At 37.6% G+C, this 26,027-nt stretch overlaps 1 protein-coding gene across 2 annotated transcripts in view; it reads right to left on the bottom strand.

Moving 5' to 3' along the window:
* The window catches only part of COL5A2 (collagen type V alpha 2 chain), a 149,102-nt gene that overhangs the window by 17,068 nt on the left and 106,007 nt on the right, over nt 1-26,027 (bottom strand). For both annotated transcript variants that reach the window (XM_069576889.1, XM_069576890.1), the window contains 25 exons: nt 24,204-24,302; nt 23,828-23,872; nt 23,615-23,713; nt 22,162-22,215; nt 21,832-21,939; nt 20,080-20,133; nt 19,426-19,524; nt 18,154-18,207; nt 17,230-17,328; nt 17,068-17,121; nt 16,921-16,974; nt 15,853-15,906; nt 15,000-15,053; nt 9,742-9,786; nt 9,309-9,407; nt 8,141-8,248; nt 7,825-7,878; nt 5,576-5,629; nt 4,380-4,433; nt 3,930-3,983; nt 3,409-3,516; nt 3,241-3,294; nt 2,653-2,706; nt 1,654-1,815; nt 840-947 (listed from right to left, as the gene is read on the bottom strand). In XM_069576889.1, the coding sequence (XP_069432990.1) occupies nt 840-947; nt 1,654-1,815; nt 2,653-2,706; nt 3,241-3,294; nt 3,409-3,516; nt 3,930-3,983; nt 4,380-4,433; nt 5,576-5,629; nt 7,825-7,878; nt 8,141-8,248; nt 9,309-9,407; nt 9,742-9,786; nt 15,000-15,053; nt 15,853-15,906; nt 16,921-16,974; nt 17,068-17,121; nt 17,230-17,328; nt 18,154-18,207; nt 19,426-19,524; nt 20,080-20,133; nt 21,832-21,939; nt 22,162-22,215; nt 23,615-23,713; nt 23,828-23,872; nt 24,204-24,302 (1,881 nt within the window). The remainder of the gene's footprint in view (nt 1-839; nt 948-1,653; nt 1,816-2,652; nt 2,707-3,240; nt 3,295-3,408; nt 3,517-3,929; nt 3,984-4,379; nt 4,434-5,575; nt 5,630-7,824; nt 7,879-8,140; nt 8,249-9,308; nt 9,408-9,741; nt 9,787-14,999; nt 15,054-15,852; nt 15,907-16,920; nt 16,975-17,067; nt 17,122-17,229; nt 17,329-18,153; nt 18,208-19,425; nt 19,525-20,079; nt 20,134-21,831; nt 21,940-22,161; nt 22,216-23,614; nt 23,714-23,827; nt 23,873-24,203; nt 24,303-26,027) is intronic.

Below are 26,027 nucleotides of genomic sequence, written 5' to 3'. Positions count from 1 at the left end.
CCCGTCTTGAATCTGTGTCACTAAGATATGCTCATCTTTACTCTTCTGCTTAGTCTCCTCACTTTATTTCTGTATCCTGACAGTTTGATCTCACTATTGGGAAACCAAATATTCCAGGTTCCTTGGCTCACCCCTGAGAACAATAAGACTGCTCTAGATTCCCAGTCTGCTGGTTTCACATCTCCACCCACACGTCCCGAGTTCCAAGCCCCCAACAGTAAATCTATCTCCACATTCCATATAAAAACATCATCTTTTTTTCCTCAAGCATGTAAACTTTCAGCAGTAAAATTTAATCTCTTCAAAGCTAACAGTGAGTTAAACTTTTATCCATACTCCAGGGAATATGAAATTCTTAGCACCCTCCAGGGACTAGGAGATTGCTTTCAGAATCCTGCTTTATAGTTCACCCCACTTTCACCTCCAGTATTACTTTAGCTCAACTATTTCTTCCCTTTGATGGTTTATGAAAACTTAGTCTCTGAACTGTGAAATATGGATTTTTCCATTAGGCATGTTTGTTTAAAAAGAGGCTACCTACTCACCAGGAGATTATCCCCCTTCTCTAGCTCCATGGATATTTTTAATCTTTAAAGAAAGATTTAGAGTCACCGAAAATTCATATCCTTATTTGTCTAAGTTTCTAGTCCCAGGGTTAAATAAATATATTTTTCAAAGGTACTTATGAATTTGACATTTAAAGTCAAAAGTTTTTTAAAATACTCTGTATTTGTGCCTTTAAAAGATTTTGAATTTAATAAGAAAAAAAAGATAAATTCTCCATTCACTAACAGTATTACACATAATCAGATGAAGTATTGACCAGTGCAGCTACTTACTGCTGGGCCTGGAAGGCCGGGCATCCCTCTCTCCCCACGTTGCCCCGGCATGCCGACGATTCCTCTTTGCCCAGTAGTTCCAGCTGGACCAGGGGGACCATCTGGACCCTAATATTGAAGACAAACTATAATAAGAAATTCTCTAGGGAAAACTATACTCAAGCACTTTATAATAGATGACAGCTTTATAGGTTATTTAGTATGAGTATTATTATTACTCATAGTAATATATTAAGTCAGTAATATTGTTAGTATTAAGATTCTGTTCTACAAAATCATACTATAGATGAGTAGTCAAAATGAGTAATCCACACTGAGCCTCTAACATTATTTAAAAGTGAGAACTGGTTAGAATTAAACCAAGCCATTATTAAAGCTGAGAATTAGTTGAAAAGAACTTGAAGATAATGTGAATATTGACAGAATAAAAGAGGTAAATATTCAGGCAGTTTTCCTTCTTTTAAACTGACAAGAAAAATTTTAAAACAAAGAAAAGAAGTTAGGCTTTACCTAAACATATTAATGTTGAGGCATTTATATATTCAGTAAATTGCTTTAAAATTTTTTCTTAATTCAGTACAGATATTTAACAAACAATTGTTTTCTTGTTTAGTTTTTGAATACCATATCCATCACTGTTATATTTTTATACCTGTACATGTACTTTTTCCTAGAGCAGAGAATTGTAAATTAAAAACCTATAGGGCACAATGTACTCAATGTGCTCGGGGTAATGTATCAACAGTTTCTTTGTAGCAGTAGTTACTATGAGTTTCTAGTTAGAAGTAGTCGAGAACCAAGATGCCAAACTTACAGGTTGCCCATCTTCTCCTGGGTCCCCTTTATCTCCTGGGCCACCAGGAGGGCCAGCTGGTCCTCGATCTCCCACTCGTCCATGAGACCCGGGGTCCCCACGAAGACCCGGAGGTCCTTCCTTCCCGGGCTCCCCTAAAGGCCCCGCAGGTCCTGGAGCTCCCTAGTATAACATGGAAAGAGACCCAGAGGGCAAAGTGGAAGCCATGTTAGAATACCTAATATGGGGATATCTGCTTCAGAAGCAGAACTCCATGCTTCACAGGTCCATTTTTCCTGTTAATCACTCAGTGGATTTAAACAAAAAATAAAATACACAGCTGTAGGTTCATTTCATTATCTGCAGACAGTTACCTCTGAGTCATCATGAAAAGTGTACTGACAATATTATAAATCAGCTAAACTTCAACTAAAAACTAAAAGTGGTTTGAAATTGTAAAGGAAAAAAAATGTGAAATTAACTTGAATTTTCAAACTCCATAATGCTCTTCACCAACAATGAATATGTATTTTCTTTTATCTGATTTGATCTTGTAATGAAAAAATAACTTTTATTATAGATAATCTCAGAGATTCTTCCTAACTGAAAGGAATGATTATTACCACACAATACCATGAGTGTTCAGTACCTAAACGAAGTAATAGTCAAATATTGGCGAATATAGTCAAATATAGGCAAATATAGTTAAATAGTCAAATATAGTCAAATAGTCAAATATTTTAATAGTAAAATATTAAAAGGATTTGTAAATAAGCTCCTCGAAGAAACATTCAATGATTAAAGATGATTCACTTGACGACATACCAGTATGAATTACTGGGACAAGAACTGTCAACATGGGATAACAAATTATTAAGTCATTAAATAAAAGAACAAATAATAACTCAAATGTATGTGTACATATCATTATAATACATATATGTGCGTGTTTGTGTGTACTTTTATGTGCTGTGTGTAATTATTCCACTATCAGTGATTTCAATTATTGAATTGACTTACAGCAGGACCTGGAGGTCCAACTCTGCCGGCAGAACCAGGAAATCCTGTAGCACCCTAGAAATATAATATCAAATAAGCAATTTTAAAATAAAAATTAGTTATATATACTTTCTAGGGCTTACCTATTTTACAGGGATACCTAGGACTTTATATCCCTTTTCTTATTGTGAGCAATAAATTTTTTTCTTGTATCCCTCTTTTGTGAATGGATCTGGATTAACTGGTAGGAAGGATGCTAGTTTTCTCTTGCCACTTTCCATTTATCTTGAACATATACAAGTATATTGAAGAGGAGCACTAGGATCACATTAGAATTTCATAACAGAATTACATAAAGTGGTTCCTGTTATTCATTCCCTCTTCCATAGTAATCTATTATTTAGATTATATATGAGGCAACTGGATCTCCAAAGTCATAAAACTAATTTTAATGCAGATTGTCATCCAAGTTAAGCACTTTTTTTTCCACTGCAATATATACAACTAAAAATTGGTTGTTACAGCTTCAAAGGAACTTTAAGATGGCTATAAAGTACTAGATATCTGTGACTAGTTATGCATAATTCCCAGAGCTTCAAACCAACTTACAGGTGGACCCTGAGTTCCTCGACCACCTTTCAGTCCGGGAACACCATTAGGACCCTAAATAGAAAAAAACAAACAAAAGGGTGCTGCAGTAAAGAAAGATGGTCTAAACACAAGGTCTAAACAGTGGGCACTGGACTCAAGTTGTATCTTGTTTTACTTTAAACTTACATGAGGCCCTGGGGATCCTGCCAGCCCTTGTGGTCCAGGAGAGCCAGCATCTCCCTTCTGCCCAGGCTCTCCAGGTTCACCTTTCACTCCAGGCTGCCCATCAGGACCCTACACCAAAGAATAAATAAGGAAATGGTTGCAACACTTAAAGACAAATATTTCATAGTAATTATCATTTATTCATATATTATAAAATGGTGATTTGTAATCAATATAAACGCTTAGAAGAAAAAAAAAACCACCCCAATGAGATCTCTGAAGACAGTCTGAAAAAGTAAGTTATGTCACCACAGTATTTATTATAACAAGTAAGTATATAATTCAAAGTAATGCAGATGCATCCATTTTGTGCCAGTCCATGAAAAAAAAAATGTATTGAAAATCAGGCTATTGCCTAGAAAATTATATTTTCCAGAATCTTGAATATACCTTCAAAACAAATGACAGTGATAATTAATTATATTCATTACTGTAGCAAGAAGAACGATCATTTGTAAATTCAGGACATTTAAAAGTCATACCTGGGGTCCAGCAAAACCAACAGCTCCAGTTGGGCCATTTTCACCACGTGAGCCCTAGAAGACAAACATTATTATAGCTTTCACACATGATTCTAAACAGGAACAGTATTTTAAAATACACTTTTATAAATCTGTAGTGTCTTGAAATGTACACATAGAGAAATTAGACATGTTGCTTGAGGAAGACTCCTAAGGGTGATATAGAGATGAGGGTCATAGAAAAAAATTGCCAAGGCCCAAAGTCTCAAAGAAGCTTCTGATTTTTTAGTAAATGAGCTGCTTATATAGACTGTATAGAAATAATACACTGATTTTTTTTTAAGTGTAATAAGAAAAGTAAAAGGTGAAAACCAGGAAGTTAAAAGTAACCTAACCCAACAGGCATGGTTTCATGTAAATATCAAGATAAAATGATGGCTTGTTTTAGAACATCAAAATACTGTCACTTACGGGATTGCCACGGGAGCCAGGTGGGCCGACTAAACCTCGAGGGCCAGGTTCTCCCTGAAAAGCAGATTTTAGATGGTTATTATCCAAAGCATGGAACAACATACCGGTTCCAAAGAGGAAAAGGAGTATGTCAAGGCTGTATATTGTCACCCTGCTTATTTAATTTATATGCAGAGTACATCATGAGAAATGCTGGAATCAAGATTGCCAAGAGAAATATCAATCACCTCAGATATGCAGATGATGCCACTTTTATGGCAGAAAGTGAAGAACTAAAGAACCTCTTGATGAAAGTGAAAGAGGAGAGTGAAAAAGTTGGCTTCAAGCTCAACATTCAGAAAACTAAAATCATGACATCCAGTCCCATCACTTCATGGCAAATAGATGGGGAAACAGTGGAAACAGTGGCTGACTTTATTTTTCTGGGCTCCAAAATCACTGCAGATGGTGATTACAGCCATGGAATTAAAAAGGCGCTTACTCCTTAGAAGGAAAGTTATGACCAACCTAGACAGCATATTAAAAAGCAGAGACATTACTTTGTCAACAAAGGTCTGTCTCATCAAAGCTATGGTTTTCCCAGTAGTCATGTATGGATGTGAGAGTTGGACTCTAAAGAAAGCTGAGCAGAGAAGAATTGATGCTTTTGAACTGTGGTGTTGGAGAAGACACTTGAGAGTCCCGTGGATTGCAAGGAGATCCAACCAGTCCATCCTAAAGGAGATCATTCTTGGGTGTTCATTGGTAGGACTGATGTTGAAGCTGAAACTCCAATACTTTGGCCACCTGATGTGAAGCACTGACTCATTTGAAAAGACTCTGATGCTGGGAAAGATTGAGGGCAGGAGAAGGAGACGACAGAAGATGAGATGGTTGAATGGCATCACCAACTCAACAGACATGGGTTTGGGTGGACTCCATGAGTTGGTGATGGACAGGGAGGCCTGGTGTGCTGCAGTCCATGGGGTTGCAAAGAGTCGGACATGACTGAGCAACTGAACGGAACTGTCCAAAGCAACAGCAAAACACAGTATAACTGTAGGACGCGGTGCCCTATCTGTTGGGTGGATGGGAGGAGAACTCAGAAATGATCTAGCCCAGCTATCATATTTTATGAAAGAGAAAACATTATGAAAAAGAGCCAGCATTCAGATCTCAGAATTGTGAGTCCACAAGATAACAATTTTTGACATTACCTTTTCTCCAGTAGGGCCTGAAGGACCTGGAGGGCCCAAGGGACCCGGAAGACCCTGTCAATGAACGTAACATAGGCATATTGAGGAAAAGAATGTGCAGAAATCTCCACGTTTAAATAAACAAACCAAGAAAGGTACCATTTTGTTACAGATGACTGCTTTTGTAAAACATCACTTGTAATAAATGATACAATCTGTATATTCTCAATATTTTATATCTAGTCTAAAACAATTCCCAGTGGATTTTCTCCGCAAAATGTTTCAATCTGTTTCATCCAACTCACTCATCTATACACATAACATTAGTCTGAAACCAGTGCTATCCTTCAACAACGCTTCTGTATTTCTTAGCTTGTTTAATTTCACTAATCTCTATTTGAAATTTGACAACAGATTGAAGAAGCTTTTCTTATTTTGTACAGCATACTTTATTCTTAAACTATACAAGTGAAATATCATTTCTTTATTTTTTATAAAAGTGAAATTGTGCTAAAGCCCTCAGTTTTCCACATTCCTCTGTGATGAAGATGAATGGAACCACCCCACTGCACTGAAGGTGAGGGCGTTCTTTGGCTCAGAGTATAGCAGGGCGACACGTGGGTTTTTCCTGACACACAAGCACAGTTTTTAAACTGCTGCACAGCATTGGAGCCCTTCCTAAAACAGGTTTTCTCTCTGATATTTGTGTATTGCTTTTTCCACAAGAAACTCAGATAGTCCTTTGCCGTTTAATTTATGTATGCATTACGAAGAAACTTAGGGAATAAAATGACTTTTTAATTTTATGCTGTATTTTAAGACAAGAACATGAGAAAACTGTGATCTTAAATTCTCTAGATCTATAATGAAACAATATTCTGCCATTTACCTAATGCTGCTGCTGCTACTGCTAAGTCGCTTCAGCCGTGTCCAACTCTGTGCGATGCCTTGAATATAAAGGTGACTACACTAAAGTTTTTTCCCCTTTAAATGAGATAAATTCTCTGCTTCTTGCCTAAAACAACATATTTCCCTCACTAAAAAGTAAGCAGTCATTGCTTAAGTCTTGATCCTATTGCACTGCAGCTTCAAAGTATTCCATAGCTCAAAGGAGCAATAGATGGATGTTTCTCCTTAAAATAAACTGACAGCACATCGTTCCTTCAAACTGCTCTTCACTATTTCCTGTGCACTCCAGACCAACTGTGATGTGAAGCACAAACAATAAACCAGACTCACTTAGACCACTTTTGAAATATTGAATTGAATATTAGATTTAGTTAAAAGGCAAAGATACTTTGATTTCATAGTTTGCTAAATTGTTTCACCTTGAACTAGCTTTCAGAAAAAGAAAAAAGGAATCATTATAATAAGACTAAAACTTTCCTAGAATGTACTATTTTTTATCAAAGGTTAATATAATCAGTGTATTAATAGTGACTCAATGGGCAGAATCAAAATATTAACAGGGGCTCAGTGTCATCTCTTTTTTTAATAGCAAAACTGCTTTTGTCAGGGTACAGCATGACAACTAACAGCAAACTAAGTCATACTGAATCAGAAACTATTTAGCAAATATCAGGAGCTATTTTCAGAAAATGTTGACTATCTGAGTGATTAACTATCTGCTCTTACCTGAGAGAATCATTCATGTCTGAAAATATATTTTCATTCTGATTGTTTGATTATCCTTAGAATTGCAAATACATTCTAGTTTTGAGGACACGAAGCTTGTTAAACATCAATTTCTGGAAGGGCATTAAGCAATCCTTCTTTACATTTCACTTGTTCAGTCTCATTAATGATGATTCATCACGCAGTAATTTTCTCACCCCTGACAGCTAGCATATTGAGAAACATTTATCACACCTTTGGTTACTCTGTAAAACTCTACTTGCCTATACTGGAAGGAAGTCTAAGATGATTCATTAGGTTAGCATTTTAATCAACAGAAACATTGCATATGGAATAAATATGATAGAGAAGGAAAAAGAGCGCCCCACTGCTTAAAGCATCAATTTCACATGCACAATAAAAATGTATCTTATTTCATTCTCTCAATAATGACTTAATTTTTTTGGCTTGTTCTTATTCAAGGTAAGCAAATGAATATCCACAGGCAGTCAATGTCAAATCTCAGATTTCATCATTCTCCCAAATCCTGACCACCATGGGAACATGAGGTTTATTCTAGAAAGTTCAGGCAAACTCATACAGTAATGATGATGTTGATTCCTAGCCCTGCCTCTGAAAAGAATGATTTCACTTACTCTTGCTCCATCATTTCCAGCTGTACCTTCAGCACCTTTTTCTCCTATGCCACCCTGCGAAAACACACAAAAGGCCATTTAGTCACTTGTCTTTTTCCTACACTGGCATCGAAGCTTCATGAAAGCAGGGTCTCATCTCTAATGTTCACAACTGCATCCCCTTGGGCCTAGAACAATGTTGGGACAGTGCATTTCAGTACACGTGCTGAAAGAATAAATGACTTGCAACTTAGGAGGGCAGAAGTAAAAGTCTGCCCAGAAAATCAGTATCAGTAGAAAATCTAAATGAATGAATAAAATAAATAAGTAAACTTACTCTGTCACCCTTGGGGCCAGGAGTTCCTGCAATTCCTCTTTCTCCTGGCATACCTTGGAGACCCGGTGGGCCTGTATCTCCAGGGGTTCCAGGTGGTCCTGGACTGCCCTAAAATGAACCAAAAATAAGTAAGCTCATCTATATATTATGGTTTAGCCACATGGAATCCCTGTTTTGGTAAACCCAAAATAGTAGAGTCTTGGCAATTACATATGGTTCAACCTCATGTTCATATTTTTCATTTGGGAAAACTGTCTCTGAGGTCATTATTTTTTCTTTAAATAATACCTTTCTGTTTTGATTGTTGCTTTGTTTTCAGATTTTCTCTTTGGGAAAATTGGGTACTGATTCAAACAAAAATGATAGAGTTGCCTTTTTGTTTTCTTTTATTGGCAACATCTTAAGGATTCTAATAAGAAAAAGAAGACATTACATTTAGAGAGTACATTCATTCTCTCACTAAAGAATCCATGAAATGAAGCTGGTTTTCAGGCTTATTCAGTAGTGAAATTGAAGCAGATCTTATACAATCTCTGGCCCTTGAAGGTGATAAGGTATCTAACATCTGATCACAAAAATTTCTGCTCTGGTAGTTTGCACTGAAAACGGCCACATTATCTTCTATCAACTTTACAACGGCACCCAAAAGGAAATGGTGCTGATTTTTGCCTCATAATGCATTGTACTTTCAGATTTCAAAAATGACATACTTTTATATATTTAGTGAGCAGAACTACAGAAACTGAGACAAGGGAAATGGAGCGGATGATTAGGAACATCTCCTAATAAATTATACAATTTTCCATTTCTTGCCTCTGCTTATAAATAAAAGTCCTTAGGAAAATATATAAATAAATTTTAGAAACGGTTTTGTATATGAGGAAATATCACTGCCTTGTGTACTAGATCATAAATCCCATCAAGGAAGAGGCTCCTTTATACCTGACTCTTTAACGTCAAAGGAAAGTCAAGCAGGTGCTCTTTAAATATTTGTTAAAGAAATTACTTTGGAAAAACAAGAGAAATAAATTCTAGTACCATCATGTGTTTATTGCCCAGTAAATTAGAAATCAGCACAATATTGTAAAGCAAATATTTTGAAATAAAATACTTTTAACAATTAAAAAAATAAATTAATAAAAAATACTGAGCTCACTACCACACTTACTTTTGGACCATCAGGACCATGTCCTCCAGCCATTCCTTTCTCACCAGGAAGTCCAGTTATTCCTGGTTCTCCTCTTTCCCCTGGATTTCCTCGTTCTCCCTACACAACACAGAAATGTCAAGCAGTCTCAGTGCTTGATCTGAAAATGGATTTAAATTTGTTTCCAGAAATCTGAAAAGTGATTTCTGGGGAAAAATTTAGAAATAAGCGACGATTAAGACTCAATTTTATAATTTAGTGATAAGAAATGAACTTGAAGTAAGCATATGCTGGCTTCACAGCACAGACTGTTTCTCATCAGACTGATTTTCATCAAGTAAAAGAACTGCAATGATTAAAATACAGCCAACTTTAAGATGAAAGATGGTTTTATAAACTGAAGCCAATGGAAACACAGTAAATCAAAAGAAAAAAAAAAGAAGAAAATACTTACTCTAGGTCCTAATGGGCCAACTGCCCCAGGATCTCCAGGAACCCCCTATAAAATACATTTTTTAAAATGAAAAACTTTAACTAAATTTTAGATATTTATTAGAAAGTTTTCCAGACCATATACCTAATTTCTTCTAATATGTTATTGGACATCTAAGTCCATAATATTGAATAAAGAAAAATGTGTACACTTTTATAAATGAGGGGATATCATATACATGATATGGAAATACCTGGACGATTATTTTTTGGCAATGAGCACAGGCAAAATATTATCTCACAAAGATAGTACATTACTTAGTGACAGTTAAAGCAAAAGAATTTAATTTCCTAATGGAATGTGAAAAACTTTTAGCAGAGGAAAGTGAAATTAAAACTAATGAAGTACTGATCTTTTAAACAGAACCAACTTAATTCAATTCACTAAATATTTCTTGAACACAGAATATAGACAACACACTCTACTAGAAACTGTAAGTTCAAATTAATGCAATCATGACTATGTTAAAAGTCTTAACTAAAAGAAAAATTGTCACTTAAAATTACAAGTACAATTTTGTATTATAATAATGATACAAATGTTATTTGTATTTAATACAAATAATAACTGTATCAAGTAGGCCTCCAGTTTTATCCTTTTAAATGTGCTGTCTTCACTGTGGCATGATCTTCCTAAAGCCCAAATCTCACAGTATTTCTCTCTAATTAAAAGCCCTCCCTTACCTTCCCATTACTCTAGTAATAAGAACAAATTAGACTCAAAACATTCCCTGTCATCCTCTAACGTCATCTTCACCCTCCTCAAGGTGTATACGATATTTCTGACTTACCAAAAATTCTCAGAGCCTAAATTTGATCAGCAAGGCTTTGCACTTGCTGTTTCCATTTCCTAGAATGTTTTCTTAACTTCCTTCCTCCCGATTTATCATCATTCATCCTACAGATTACATAAAAGAATATACTTTGTTGGGGAAACTTTTTCTAAACCTCCAGTGTCTGAATTCGGAGAAGGCAATGGCACTCCACTCCAGTACTCTTGCCTAGAAAATCCCATGGATGGAGGAGCCTGGTGGGCTGCAGTCCATGGGGTTGCTGAGGGTCAGACACGACTGAGCGACTTCACTTTGACTTTTCACTTTCATGCATTGGAGAAGGAAATGGCAACCCACTCCAGTGTTCTTGCCTGGAGAATCCCAGAGACAGGGGAGCCTGGTGGGCTGCCGTCTGTGGGGTCACACAGGGTTGGACACGACTGAAGCGACTTAGCAGTGTCTGAATTAGGCGCACCCTCTAGCTTTATACAGACACAGTGGCTCCCCGACCACTGCACTTAAAACACGCAATTGTCATAACTGTCTTTCTATACTTTCTGTCACCTATTAAAATAAAAATTAGGGAAAGGTCCAACTCATTTATTCAATTGGTTAAGGCCAAAGTTCAGTAGAGCTTAGCACAGAGTGCTCAGCAAATATTTGTTTAAAAGTTACATGAATGAATAAATCACTCCAAGAAAAATAAATTACATAAACCTATATGTTGGTAAAATGATATAAATAAAATGGTAATTTTCTGTTCACAACTGTTTATGAAGTCTCCAGTAATACCCTATAGTTCCAATAAGATGTATTTAGTGATTAATAACACAATCCTATAAACACTTGACATCATTTTGGCTGTGTGATTTTGGAAAAATTACTTAATATCTATGTGTCTCATTTTCCTCACCTATAAAATGAGCTACCCTACGTCCAAAGTAAGGAGCAGTGGCTGCGCTTTGCTGGAGCAGCCGTGAAGACATATCCCATGTCCAAGATAAGAGAAACACAATAAGAGGGTCGGCGCTGAGAGAGGGCATCAGCGGGCAGACAGACTGAACCACATTCACAGACAACTGGCCAATCTGATCACACAAGCCACAGCTTGTCTAACTCTAAAACTAAGCCATGCCATCTGGGACCATCTAAGACAGAGGGGTCATGGTGGAGAGGTCTGACAGAATGTGGTCCACTGGAGAAAGGAATGGCAAACCATTTCAGTATTACTGCCTTGAGAACCCCACGAAGAGTATGAAAAGGCAAAAGATAAGACACTGAAAGAGGAACTCCCCAGGTCAGTAGGTGCCCAATATGTTACTGGAGATCTGTGGAGAAATAACTCCAGAAAGAATGAAGGGACAGATCCAAAGCAAAAACAACACCCAGTTGTGGAAGTGACTGGTGATAGAAGCAAGGTCCAATGCTGCAAAAAGCAATACTGCATAGGAACCTGGAATGTTAAGTCCATGAATCAAGCCAAATTGGAAGTGTTCAAATAGGAGATGGCAAGATTGAATGTCGACATTCTAGGAATCAGCAAACTAAGATGGACTGGAATGGGTGAATTTAATTCAAATGACCATTATATCTACTTCGTGGGCAGGAATCCCTTAGAAGAAATGGAGTAGCCATCATAGTCAACAAAAGAGTCTGAAATGCAGTACCTGGATCCAATCTCAAAAAAGACGTAATGATCTCTGTTCATTTCCAAGGCAAACCACTCAACATCACAGTAATCCAAGTGTATGCCCTAATCAGTAATGCTGAAGAAGCTGAAGTTGAATGGTTCTATGAATACCTACAAGACCTTTTAGAACTAACACCCAAAAAGATGTCATTTTCATTATATGGGGACTGGAATGCAAAAGTAAGAAGTCAAGAAACACCTGGAGTAACAGGCAAATTTGGCCTTGGAGTACTGAATGAAGCAGGGCAAAGGCTAATAGAGTTTTTCCAAGAGAATGCACTGGTCATAGCAAACACCCTCTTCCAACAACACAAGAGAAGACTCTACACATGGACATTACCAGATGGTCAACACCAAAAGCAGACTGATTATATTCTTTGCAGCCAAAGGTGGAGAAGTTCTATAGTCAGCAAAAACAAGACCGGGAGCTGACTGTGGCTCAGATCATGAACTCCTTATTGCCAAATTCAGACTCAAATTGAAGAAAGTAGGGAAAACCGCTAGACCATTCAGGTATGACCTAAATCAAATCCCTTATGATTATACAGTGGAAGTGAGAAATAGATTTAAGGGACTAGATCTGATAGATAGAGCGCCTGATGAACTATGGACCGAGGTTCATGACATTGTACAGGAGACAAGGATCAAGACCATCCCCATGGAAAAGAAATGCAAAAAAGCAAAATGGCTGTCTGGCAAGGCCTTACAAATAGCTGTGAAAAGAAGAGAAGCAAAAACCAAAGGAAAAAAGGAAAGATATACCCATTTGAATGCAAAGTTCCAAATAATAGCAAGGAGGGATAAGAAAGCCTTCTTCCGCGATCAATGCAAAGAAATAGAGGAAAACAATAGAATGAGAATGACTAGAGACCTCTTCAAGAAAATTAGAGATACCAAGGGAACATTTCATGAAAAAATGGGCTTGATAAAGGACAGAAATGGTATGGACCTAACAGAAGCAGAAGATATTAAGAAGAGGTGGCAAGAATACACAGAACTGTACAACAAAAGATCTTTATGACCCAGATAATCACAATGGTGTGATCACTCACCTAGAGCCGACATCCTGGAATGTGAAGTCAAGTGGGCCTTAGGAGCATCACTACACACAAAGCAAGTGGAGGTGATGGAATTCCAGTGGAGCTATTTCAAATCCTGAAAGAGGATGCTGTGAACGTGCTGCACTCAATATGCCAGCACATTTGGAAAACTCAGCAGTGGCCACAGGACTGGAAAAGGTCAGTTTTCATTCCAATCCCAAAGAAAGGCAATGCCAAAGAATGCTCAAACTACCGCACAATTGCACTCATCTCACATGCCAGTAAAGTAATGCTCAAAATTCTCCAAGCCAGGCTTCAGCAATACATGAACCATGAACTTCCAGATCTTCAAGCTGGTTGTAGAAAAGGCCAAGGAACCAGAGATCAAATTGCCAACATCCGCTGGATCACGGAAAAAGCAAGAGAGTTCCAGAAAAACATCTATTTCTTCCTTACTGACTATGCCAAAGCCTTTGACTGTGTGGATCACAATACACTGTGGAAAATTCTGAAAGAGATGGGGATACCAGACCACCTGACCTGCCTCTTGAGAAACCGGTATGCAGGTCAGGAGGCAACAGTTAGAACTGGACATGGAACAACAGACTGGTTCCAAAAAGGAAAAGGAGTACGTCAAGGCTGTATATTGTCACCCTGCTTAGTCAACTTAATTAATGTAGCTTAATTAATGCACAGTACATCATGAGAAACGCTGGGCTGGAGGAAGCACAAGCTGGAATCAAGATTGCCGGGAGAAATATCAATAACCTCAGATATGCAGATGATAGCACCCTTATGGCAGAAAGTGAAGAAGAACTAAAGAGCCTCTTGATGAAAGTGAAAGAGGAGAGTGAAAAAGTTGGCTTAAAGCGCAACATTCAGAAAACTAAGATCATGGCATCTGGTCCCATCACTTCATGGGAAATAGATGGGGAAGCAGTGGAAACAGTGGCTGACCATTTTGGGGGGCTCCAAAATCACTGCAGGTGGTGACTGCAGCCATGAAATTAAAAAGGCACTTACTCCTTGGAAGGAAAGTTATGACCAACCTAGACAGCATATTAAAAAGCAGTGACATTACTTTGCCAACAAAGGTCTGTCTAGTCGAGGCTATGGTTTTTCCAGTAGTCATGTATGGATGTGAGAGTTGGACTCTAAAGAAAGCTGAGCACGGAAGAATTGATGCTTCTGAACTGTGGTGTTGGAGAAGACTCTTGAGAGTCCCTTGGACTGCAAGGATATCCAACCAGTCTATCCTAAAGGAGATCAGTCTTGGGTGTTCATTGGTAGGACTGATGTTGAAGTTGAAACTCCAATACTTTGGCCACCTGATGTGAAGCACTGACTCATTTGAAAAGACCCTGATGCTGGGAAGGATTGAGGCTGGGAGGAGAAGGGGACAACAGAGGATGAGACGGTTGGATGGCATCACTGACTCAACGGACATGAGTTTGGGTAAACTCTGGGAGTTGGTGATGGACAGGGAGACCTGGCATCCTGCTGTTCATGGGGTTGCAAAGAGTCAGACACGGGTGAGTGACTGAACTGACCTGAACAGAAAATGGACATTATAATAGTACCTAGTACATAAGAGTTATTTTAAGGATTGAAACAGATAATTAATTTCAAGCAAAGCAGAACAAAGCCTGACACATAGTAAGTGATATTACAAGTCAGACATTTTTAGTATTACTACTCTTATTATTTAAAAGCTTACCTGATCACCTGGCTTTCCACCTTCCCCAGGAGGCCCTGGAGGACCAGGAAGCCCCTAAAATAAAAGAATATAAACCTGTGTCTCCATGGAAATTAATAGGCCACTAGTGTTAACCCTTCACCCTTTTCAAGGTATGGAGCTCCCTTACTATTTTCAAGCAAATGATAGTGTTTAAACAAAAGTTGAACATAACAAAACTAGAAACCTATACTCTCTAATATAACACAGCAGCTAATCCTTTTATGGGTATAGATTTACATTTGCCCACCACTTAGCAAAATGATAATGTAGCAATAGGTTCTTTATATTTGTGAAGTATTTAATGGCTCTCAGAATAACATTTTAGGCTGATAGAATAAATATGAAAAGTTAGCCTGAAAATTTTTCCCCAAATGATGATCACCCAATGCTGTTAAATATTCTACTAACATATTTAGATAAATCATGAAAATTTATTCAACAAAAATTATGATTGAGCCCCTTCACCTAAAAACTGTCACAACATTGTTAATCTGCTATACCTCAATACAACATAAAAATTTAAAGGAAAAAATTAGACACCAATACATTAGATAAGCCTTAATATAGTTAAATAAATCCTACTGAGATATCAAAAGCATTTTATAATTTTTAATTTGTTAAAGGTTTGGGTTTTGGTCAGTTTTTCAGGGGAAGTCTATTCCTGTTCTTTGAACAAAAATGTTTGATTTCATCCAAATGTCTATCCTATTTACCAAAAGAGGAGTTGCTTCTTTGAAAATTAAAAAATTTCACATCATTCAACCATATCCTTTCCATAAGAAAAAGCATTTTATCAGGAGAAGAAGAAAGGGAAGATGGAGTCAGTGCGTACCTGAAAGCCAGTGGGGCCTGGAGGACCCTGTTCTCCTCTCTCCCCAGCTAGACCCTGAGTCACAAAGAAAAGAAAACCATGAACACCAGGAGCCAGGTCTACTCGCTTCCTCTCTGTGTGAACTACCCAAGTATTCATATTTCTTTGCATTTTTTCCAATTACAAGTTTTTCACTTTAGCCAGATAATAAACTAGTTCTAAAAATCACCTAATGGTATTGTTTGAAGTCCTTGATGGTGAGAAAATACCTCCTAAAGCCAGCAAAGAAACAGATAACGTGTTCATTTTTTTATCCAAACATTAGTGTCTGGAGTCAACTGTAAAACTTGTGGGAAAACTGACTATTGGGCACAGAAAAAGTCATTACTTTTATGTATCCAATCTAATGTTTCCATTGTAGTTTCTCAGTGTTATAAGAAGTATTAATCAAACTTTCAAAACTAGAGTAACTAAAGAAAGCAAAGCTAACATTTTAGAAAGATATTTAAATTGTCCCAGTTCAAAACAAATAAACATGCCAAGTATTTCTGATAAACACAATTTTAGACTCCTAAGATGAAAATAGACCTCAGGAGATATTCCTTTGAGGACTAATAAGTAGGAAGTAATAAATGTATATAAGTTTATATTATATAATTATAACTTCTATCATAATAATTCACAATTATATATAACATAGTATATTATTATTCATAATTATCTTTCAGCTTAAATAAATTTCTATAAGGTATAATATTAGAAAAACAGGCATAATTGAATATTTACATATTTTAAATAAAATACATTATAAAATATTTGTCAGATACTATTTTCCTAGTTGCTATATTTTTCGGCTGTGACAACATAGAGATGATGAGGTAACTTTTGCCATTAGTATTCATAGAAGCTTAAAATAATAAGGCAGATGCCTTTTTATTTCAGCTCTCAAAAGATATAGCTGAAATTCTTTCACCTTGCACTTTCTTATTTGCTTCCCCCTGAAACTTATCCACTTGTAAAATCAAGTCTTACAGATAAGACAACCATTATTGAAAAATGTAATGCGAATATGTTCTCAATAAAACTTACCGGGGGCCCCACAGGACCAGAAGGACCAACTTCGCCATCTTTTCCAGGAGCTCCCTAGCATCACAGAGAGATAATATATGAGGTGAGGCCAAGAGAATTTGGATAATTTCATTTTGTTTTTTTCTTTAACAGAAAATGGGTAGTTACCCTCTGCCCAGGAACACCAGCATTTCCTGCTTCTCCAGGTTTTCCAGGATCACCCTAGAGAATCAATACAAACTAACTTAAGTTTCAATCAGTTTGCTGATTGACAGTTGTTATGGCAAGTGAGGATTATGATGAGACGGCAACATTATACATGGTACTTACACTGCTACCTTTGGGGCCTGGAAGACCCATACTCCCAGGCTGCCCTCTGATTCCTATGGAGCCTGGAGGACCCGGCCGGCCATCTTCTCCTGGAGCACCCTGCAAAGTTGACAGGAGCAAGGCAAGTTTCACATCAGTTCTCTATAAATGTCACATTGCCCAAACTGGGACTCGTTTTTACATACCATAAAAGATATATAAGCTTTAAATTATCCTATATTTTTATGCTAGCAAATCAGAATAGGTGAGTATTAAAAAAAAACTGCTGAGATATTTTAATATTTAGAACAGAGACTTAATTCTTATTCTATATACATTTCATCTTTATATCTCTTTACACTCATATTAATAGGGGAAATCTTTCTCTTCTTTCATTTACTCTTATGTATGGTAATGAAAACTCAGGACTTCTGTTTCACATGTACAATATAAAGGAAGGGCCCAGAATATGTGAGTTGTCAAACTTTATACCTATTCATCTCTTAAATGTATAAGATTGGAAGGATATCAAGAAACAAGATTGTTACTAATAGACAAATTCTACCAATATTCACAAATACATCATTTCAACTTTTTCATTTATGTCAGAGAAGCAGTCACAATCTCAAACATGTATTTCAATGTGTGATCAATTTTTGGTCAATTTGAAAATGATCAGAGCCTTAGGATTTACTTCCAGGAGGGGAGGGTATATTTCAGACATGATCAGCACCCACATAATCAAAAACATTGTTTTTGTTCAGTTGATAGGTCGTGTCTAACTCTTTGCAACCCCATAGGCTGCAGTGCACCAGACTTCCCCATCCTTTCCTATCTCCCAAAGTTTGCTCAACATACACTAGCCTTAACTAAGGATCTTACCATTTAAGCTGCATGTCCACTGAGAAATATTAATGGTGGTGGACTTTTGTTTAAATCACTTACCAAAGGTCCAAGTTTTCCTTCAGGACCCTGGACACCAGGATTTCCTGTCAGACCCTAAAAATTAAAAGCAACTGTCAGTTTGCTGCTGACCTACTACTGAAGCAAAGTTTCTAAAAAGTAAAAATAGCACTGCATTTAAAAGATCCAGTCCTGTTTTGCAGTGCCCACTCTCGGGAGCCTTAGGCTCCTCTAGACAAACTCAGAGCTCCGTCATGGACTTCACCCAAACTGGCTTCAGGGGATACACAGATAACACAATGTGCCAACAAGGTACCACAGGTGGAACCCTCCATTGGGAGAAGTCTGCACAGCACAGCCTGCAGGCCAGTCTCTAAGCCTCCTGCAATGAGAGGCCCCATGTGAGGAAATCCATCTACATGGGAAGTGCGAGGGGCCACCCTGGTTTGAAATCTCAAGGTAACCAATTTTTTTTTAACAGCACCTTGGACTTAGCTTACCAGACCTAGCAAGGTGAAGGCCCAGGTACAAGTCTCTGCAAACTCAAGAAATACAATAGCTATGCCTCCTACCACGTTCTTAATACCCTTCAGAGTCCTCCAAGTTTAAAATCTATAATCAGGGCTCATTTTTACTAAAAGTAATTGGCCATTCAGTAGGCATTCCACCTTTATCAGGCATCTAAGGAAGATTATCAAAGCAGAGGAACCCAAGGACTGGTTCTCACATAGAAGGAGAGAGAAAGAGTTGTAGGAGACTTTTACTCCCACCTCTAACCCAGGGTTAAAGATAAAGAACTTACATTGAGCCAAATGTATCTTTCCAAGCAACTTTTCTATAATTTTTTCTCTTTAAGGGGCATTGTTAACAACTGAATATGAGTACTTACATAGTTCGAATGAATTTTCAAATGACATTTTGTAAAAATGAAATTTACCAGGAACACTCTCTGGTAAAAGTCAAATTGTTGTTTATCAGCGAATAAAGGAAAATTATAAAAATTGATAAATTGGATTTTTCTAATCAAGTGGTAAAGTTACTAATACATACCCCTTTGAAAAAGGATTAGAAGTTATTATACATGATAGTTACATGTATACATGTAACTATACATGTATATAAGTTTCTATACATGATAAAAGTAACAAACAATTCATAAGAAATAAAGTCAAATCCATAAAAACAAACCAAAAAAAATGTTCCAAGTTGTGAAATCAAGTTACTAAAAAATAAAACCTTTAAAAAACCTTTAAAAATGGATTCTCAGGAGCATATCCCTTGGGTTGATGTAGCAAAAAATTGCTGTGTTCTTACCCGAGCACCTGGAAGCCCAGGTTCACCTGGACGTCCTGGATCCCCCTGACCTCCTTTAGGTCCTGAAGAGCCAACGGGACCCCTCTCTCCTTGAGCGCCCTGTTCCAAAGCAAAGTAGAACACGTCGGGAAAAAAAAGAATGCAGGCAAACAAAAGCAACTGTATGTAAAACCCTTGTTTTATAAGTCAAACCACTAGTATAAAGGAATTGGTCAAAGTGGGTACAAAGACCTCTGTAAACCATGTCACTTCACATTTTATTCACATTTGGATTCCTTGGAATAAAGGTTTTCCAACATTATTTAATGAGAGTTGTGTTTAAAGCCTCACTCCAATAACTTAGATTTAGAAACCCCAGAATTTTAAAAGAGTCTAAATTTCTAAAGAAAGGAAACAAACAATATCAGCTAAAGGAAAGATTTATGGTCTGTTCTTTTCAGGAACTTCAATATGCCTCCAACTATCATCCTCCTCCCTGAGGCCTCTATACTGAAGAAATTGCACAAGAGGGATCTGGCATTAGGTCTAATGTCTGTGTCCAACCCTTTTCTAGATCCAGAACCCACGTGAGCCAAAGCTAGATAACCACTCCGGACAATGGCATCTTTTGCAACAATACCCACAAGAGTGTCAGTCTTGACAGGATAAACTTACCTTTGGTCCAGGTAAACCATCAGAGCCTGGAAAGCCACGATTGCCAGGAGCACCCTGCAAGTAACCAAAGCGTGATTCTCAACTGTGGGTGTTTATGTAACATAGAATGAATGGGTAATTTTTATTCTTAGTATTATAAGATTTTAGGAGCTATGATCAAGCCAACATAGCAATAGATATGTATTTAAAAAAGTAACCTGACTAAACAGGAAGAAACTTTAAATTTTGAAATATATATATATATATATATATATATATATATGGACTGAGCCAAAATTATTCAAATCAAGAAATATTCTAAAGCTTCACTGTAAAATCAAACTTCGAGAAAAACTGATACCTAGATACAGAGACAAGAGGTAAAAAAAAACGGTACCATGTTTGATAATCACAATGTCAGTGATTGCAGGCATTAGTATTGTCTTGGATGTGAAACTGTTTACATTCTCTGAAGTTCTATACAAAAGTCAGGTGATAATGTTAATCTGCCTTGCAGACCAGTTTCATTATAGTCCAGTCACAGCAATTTTTTCTGATCGTTGAAGTCGCTCAACCTTCTCAGGCTTCCTGGATTTGCACTTGTTGCTTGCTCTGCTGAAAATGCTTTTTCTTTCACGTTTCTTGCTGGCTCCTCCTTATTTTATAGATCTTATCTAGGTGCCAGCTTTTCAAAGAATCTCATTTCCTAAACACCTAATCTAATGACACACGACTGTCATACGGCTATGCTCTACCACATCACCCTGTTATTCTCTAAATGTAAAATGTGTGATCACACTGAGGAAACCAGAGTTGAAAGAGACATGTGTACCCCAGTGTTCATCGCAGCACTGTTTATAATAGCCAGGACATGGAAGCAACCTAGATGTCCATCAGCAGACGAATGGATAAGAAAGCTGTGGGACATATACACAATGGAGTATTACTCAGCTATTACAAAGAATGCATTCGAATCAGTTCTAATGAGGTAGATGAAACTGGAGCCTTTTATACAGAGTGAAGTAAGTCAGAAAAAAAAACACCAATATAGTATACTAATGCGTATATATGGAATTTAGAAAGATGGTAATAATGACCCTATATGTGAGACAGCAAAATGGACACAGATGTAAAGAATAGACTTCTGGACTCTGTGGGATGATCTGAGAGAATAGCATTGAAACATATATATTACCACATGTGAAACAGATCACCAGTCCAAGTTTGATGCATGAGACAGGGTGCTCAGGGCTGGTGCACTGGGACAACCCAGAGGGGCGGGATGGGGAGGGAGGTGGGAGGGGGGTTAGGGACTGGGGACACATGTACACCCGTGGCTGATTCATGTCAATCTATGACAAAAACCACCACAATATTGTAAAGTAATTAGCCTCCAATGAAAATAATTTAAAAAATTAAATGTGTGATTATATTTTTATTTATATGTTGACTTATTTATTGCTTACCTCCACACTAAACTATTATTTACTAGCCCTCCATGGAGGCTGGGACCATAGCAGTCTTGTTCACGGATGTGTCCCAAGCACCGTGTATCAGAATTGGCATGGAGCAGTTGTTCAATCAATATTATTGAATGAATGACTAAACAATGATTAGACAGTTGGCTCCCTTAATTCACAGACAGCCATACTGAACTGTGTAATATACCTGCTAGCATTTCTCTTAACTGCCCTAATTTTCCTCAATTTCCCAAAAGTTCCTCGAGCAATCTCCCCACAACTATAAGAATTTATTTTGTTATTCAAATTTTACCCTTTCTCCCATTGGGCCTGGAGGACCAACTGTTCCTGGATCACCTCGGGGACCTCGTTTGCCTTCTTCACCAGGTGGGCCGATTGGACCCTGGATACCATGTGGCCCCTATTGAAAACAGAAGGACAGGTAACAGAGACATGCATTCAGCAATCGAGTTATAGTCAAAAGAATCCAGTTAGTCACAAACTTTAAATTATATTAAGTGAACTGTTTCCATCAACAAGTATAATTCTCTTTATCATCCTTTTACATACTTGAGTATTTTGGGCTTACACTTTGGGATCACATTCATGTTCCCCGTATCATTGAAAAGAAATAAAACCTTACCGGTTCCCCTTTTGGTCCAGCTTCTCCTTTGAAACCTGGGACTCCTGGATCACCCTAAAATAGGAACATAGAAAACTATAAGAACCAGGATATTTATCCAGCCCGACCTGCTCTAATCATTACAGTGAATGGGCTTTGACAATTTCTGCAGCAGAGTCTGTACTGAGTCAAAAATATAGTAATTTTTTTTAAAGTACACAAATCTTATAGAATGTGAATGAAATTTTATAAAATCCAGTATAGTTAGGTAGCAATTTGTATATTTTACAGTGATCTTCAAGAGACTTACCCTTAAAGTCTTATTTTTAATCATGCATAGTAGGATGATTAGAATAATTCAATGATTCTTCCAATTTGATAATAAAAATTAGAACTAACAATGACAGCTTCAATAGGTATATCTATTTAGGGTCTATTTTAGAAAATAGATTTTGTTCACCCAAAGCCAAAATAATTTTATATCTATGTAGTATTTATTAAGATTTGACAACTTCAAACAGGGTATTTTATGTTTAGAGTATTCTAGGGTTTGGGGGCATGTATAGGATTTTGGTCTTTATATACCACATGTACTTTAATTTGTGGGAACCAGATTGCTAAATTGAGAATATCATAAAATCAAATGTAAAATATCAGCAACATTTATGTTTTTATAAATTTGCCATCAGTATTTGAAAAGGACTTATCAGTGTAGCAAAATTACTTATAACAGGATCCAAAATATTTGTTTTAAGCAGTACTAGCAAAAGTTTTAATTTTTTTATATTAAGCTAAAAGATACATAATCATAACTTCTCAGTATGTATTTCTTAAGAACTAACCATACTACTTTACCAATAGATGAATACACAAATATAAAATATACAAATTTCTACAAAATATGGATATTCATTCCATATAAACGATATGTTGGAGTCACTCTTCAAGAACTAATCTCAAGATATAGCTGTTGAACACGTTAGCCACCCTGTTATTTTAAATTCTCATTCATGTCAATGTATGGCAAAACCAATACAGTATTGTAAAGTAAATTAAAGTACAAAAAAAAATAAAAAAAATAAAGCGCCCCCCCAAAAATAAAAATAAAAAAATAAATTCCCATGAAACTTCCATATTTCCCCATATCGGCTTGCAAAATATTCTCATAATATTTATCATTCAACTATTTATAAAATTTTATGAGGTGGATCATGAAGTTATGACCTTACTATTTTAAATAAAAGAACACTAAAATTGAATAAAAAAGCAGTAATTTTCCACTTTGAATTTAAACACATAGATTGTACATTAACATTTGGCTTCCACTTTACAAAAATTTCTATCTTAATTTGCCTCATTCAGATAAGGTACATTATCTATTCACTGTATTTCATAACCTATTATTGATATCGATATTTCTCTGGTGATATTAGGTGTATATTATACAGGGTGATAATTCTTTGAAGGACATTACCGGTTGGCCTCGAATTCCGGGAGGTCCGGTGCTACCCTGAGGTCCTGGAGATCCAGGGGGTCCTGCTAAGCCAGGAGGACCAGAAGTGCCAGGAGAGCCCTATTGGAATGCAAGAGTGAGAAGCAGAGATCTCAGCACAAGTCTGTGGCCACTGTCCAAAGTTCACTGTGTCCCTGCGAACTTCCCGTGGCTTCCATGTAGGTAGTTACTCACCGTCGGGCCTTTGGCACCAGGTGTCCCATCAGTTCCTACTGCACCCTAAAGGATACAGGAAAAGTTCACAAGATAGTAAGCCATATGTTGGGTAGTATTCAGATGTCCACCCACCTTCCAAAAGGAAGCAGAAAAATTTAACCAAAAAAGAAAGGGGGATAAAGAAATCAACCATTATATCATAAAAGTTACTTTTATGACTGATTCTCTTTTCCATAAAATAGACAAAATTTGCAGAGTTGACAAGGGAAATGTTTTGTTTTTTTTCTTGTGAGTTCTAAACACTCAATCAGAATTGAAAGAGAGTATATTAAAATATATTGCCTTTGTTCTGATGTTATAAAGCATGTCCAACTTGGAGTGACAAGGGACTTACAGGAAGACCTTGGGATCCAATAGGACCAGGTGGCCCAGTTTCGCCTCTTTGCCCCTGAGGACCTTCAGGGCCTCGCGCCCCAGTGGGACCTGCTTCTCCCTAAAGGGGTACAAGAGAGAAATGTTAATTTTAGAAAAACCTAAATGTGATGTGGTTCAAAGCTGACTGCTTATTTGGAGTTTTACATTTTACACCTAATAATTTAAAGAGGTCAAGCACACAAAGCAGTTTATAAGGGGTGTACACCTAATTTTTCCTCATGGGTGGGCATATTCTCCCCTCCCTTTGGATGCAGTGATGCCTACAGCATGTTAGAGCAGAGCACCTGGTCAAGGTCACCTGATAACCTTCAAACACCCCAGTTTCCAACCCCAGATAGGAGGCTCGACAGTAAAAATACAGGATGCCTGGTTAAGTTTTAATTCAGATAAAACACAACAGATCTCAGGGTCACTCTGTCCCACACAATATCTGGAAAACACTTATACTGAAATTTTATTCTTTATTTATTTGAAATTCAAATTTGCCTGGGTTTCTGCATTTTATCCAAGATACTAAATACCTAATTTAGGTCAAATCCTAGAGGAAACCTGGACCTGGAATTTTAGGCTAAAAATTCTGAGCTTAGGGGGGGCTCATTGGTACCAATAAACATAGAAAATCTCTATTGAATCCAATTACCCTTCACTGAAATACAGAGAACTAGGCGAGAGAGTTTATTCTTCATGCAGAGAGCCAGAGACGCTGGAAGGACATCACAGTTATGGCAGAACTGGACCGAAAGGAGACTGGGGGTGGCGGTCTTTGTGCTGGGGGTTGGGAGTGGAAAACAATTTCTGAGAGAAACAGTTTCTCACGGTGTTTAACTTTATTAAGCACTTCTCAGTAGCCAACAGACAGTACTAGAAAAATCCAGGAGGAGAGGGAAGTATCCAGGGTGAATCATGATATAAACTACGACGGCTAGTGAAGTCTGCATCAGAAGCCACAGTAGGTGCAGAAACCACTTCCTGCCAAGTCAGGGTCCTGGGCTTTGTGGGTATTCTTTCCTGGATTCTCTAGCCAGAGCTCAGGCCAGAGCTCAGTTTGAGGGTGGAGAGTCTCACAGTGAGAGAGAGAGGGAAGGGATTTTGCATACTTTGATTGAGGTACACAGGGAGGTTGGGCACTCCAAGGTCAAGAGTCAGGAGCAGCAGCCTCAGGACTTCAGGGAGCAGATTCAGAGGGGAAGAGAGAGGGTCCTTCTCAGCTGAGCTCACAGTGAGTTCTCAGTCAAAAGAAGGACTGCTTCCTGAACTGTCTGAGGGCACCATTTTAAAATAAAACGGCCACATCCCTGCAGCACAGAATTTACAGTCAACATTAGAGAGCGCCAGAAAAATAATTTGACTTGATGACTCCCACATTTCAAACAGCACATGAAATGTCAACTATAGACTGTTTGCTCGTTTATTTCGAAGTTCAAATCCAGTTTGAGTGACCCCACTAACAAGGAGCATGAGTCTATACTGAGGGCATCGTCTGCCTCAGGCGCTATGCTGTGTGTGTGTGTGTGTGGTAAGCCCAGCCATGTTCAGCTCTTAGTGACCCCATGGGCTGTAGCCCACCAGGCTCCTCTGTCCACAGGACTCTCCAAACAAGAATACTGGAGTGGACTGCCATTTCCTTCTCCACAGGATCTTCCTGACCCAGGAATCGAACCCACATCTCCTGTGGCTCCTGCATTGCAGGCGGTTTTACCACTGAGCCAGTATTGTGTTTTTCAAAATCTGAAAGTAGTGTTCTGAGTTTATTCACTGATTTAGCTTATATAATCTTAATAAC

The sequence above is a fragment of the Ovis canadensis genome, chromosome 2, assembly GCF_042477335.2.
Source record: "Ovis canadensis isolate MfBH-ARS-UI-01 breed Bighorn chromosome 2, ARS-UI_OviCan_v2, whole genome shotgun sequence".
Lineage (NCBI taxonomy): Eukaryota > Metazoa > Chordata > Mammalia > Artiodactyla > Bovidae > Ovis > Ovis canadensis.
This window is presented reverse-complemented; position numbering and strand designations above follow the sequence as displayed.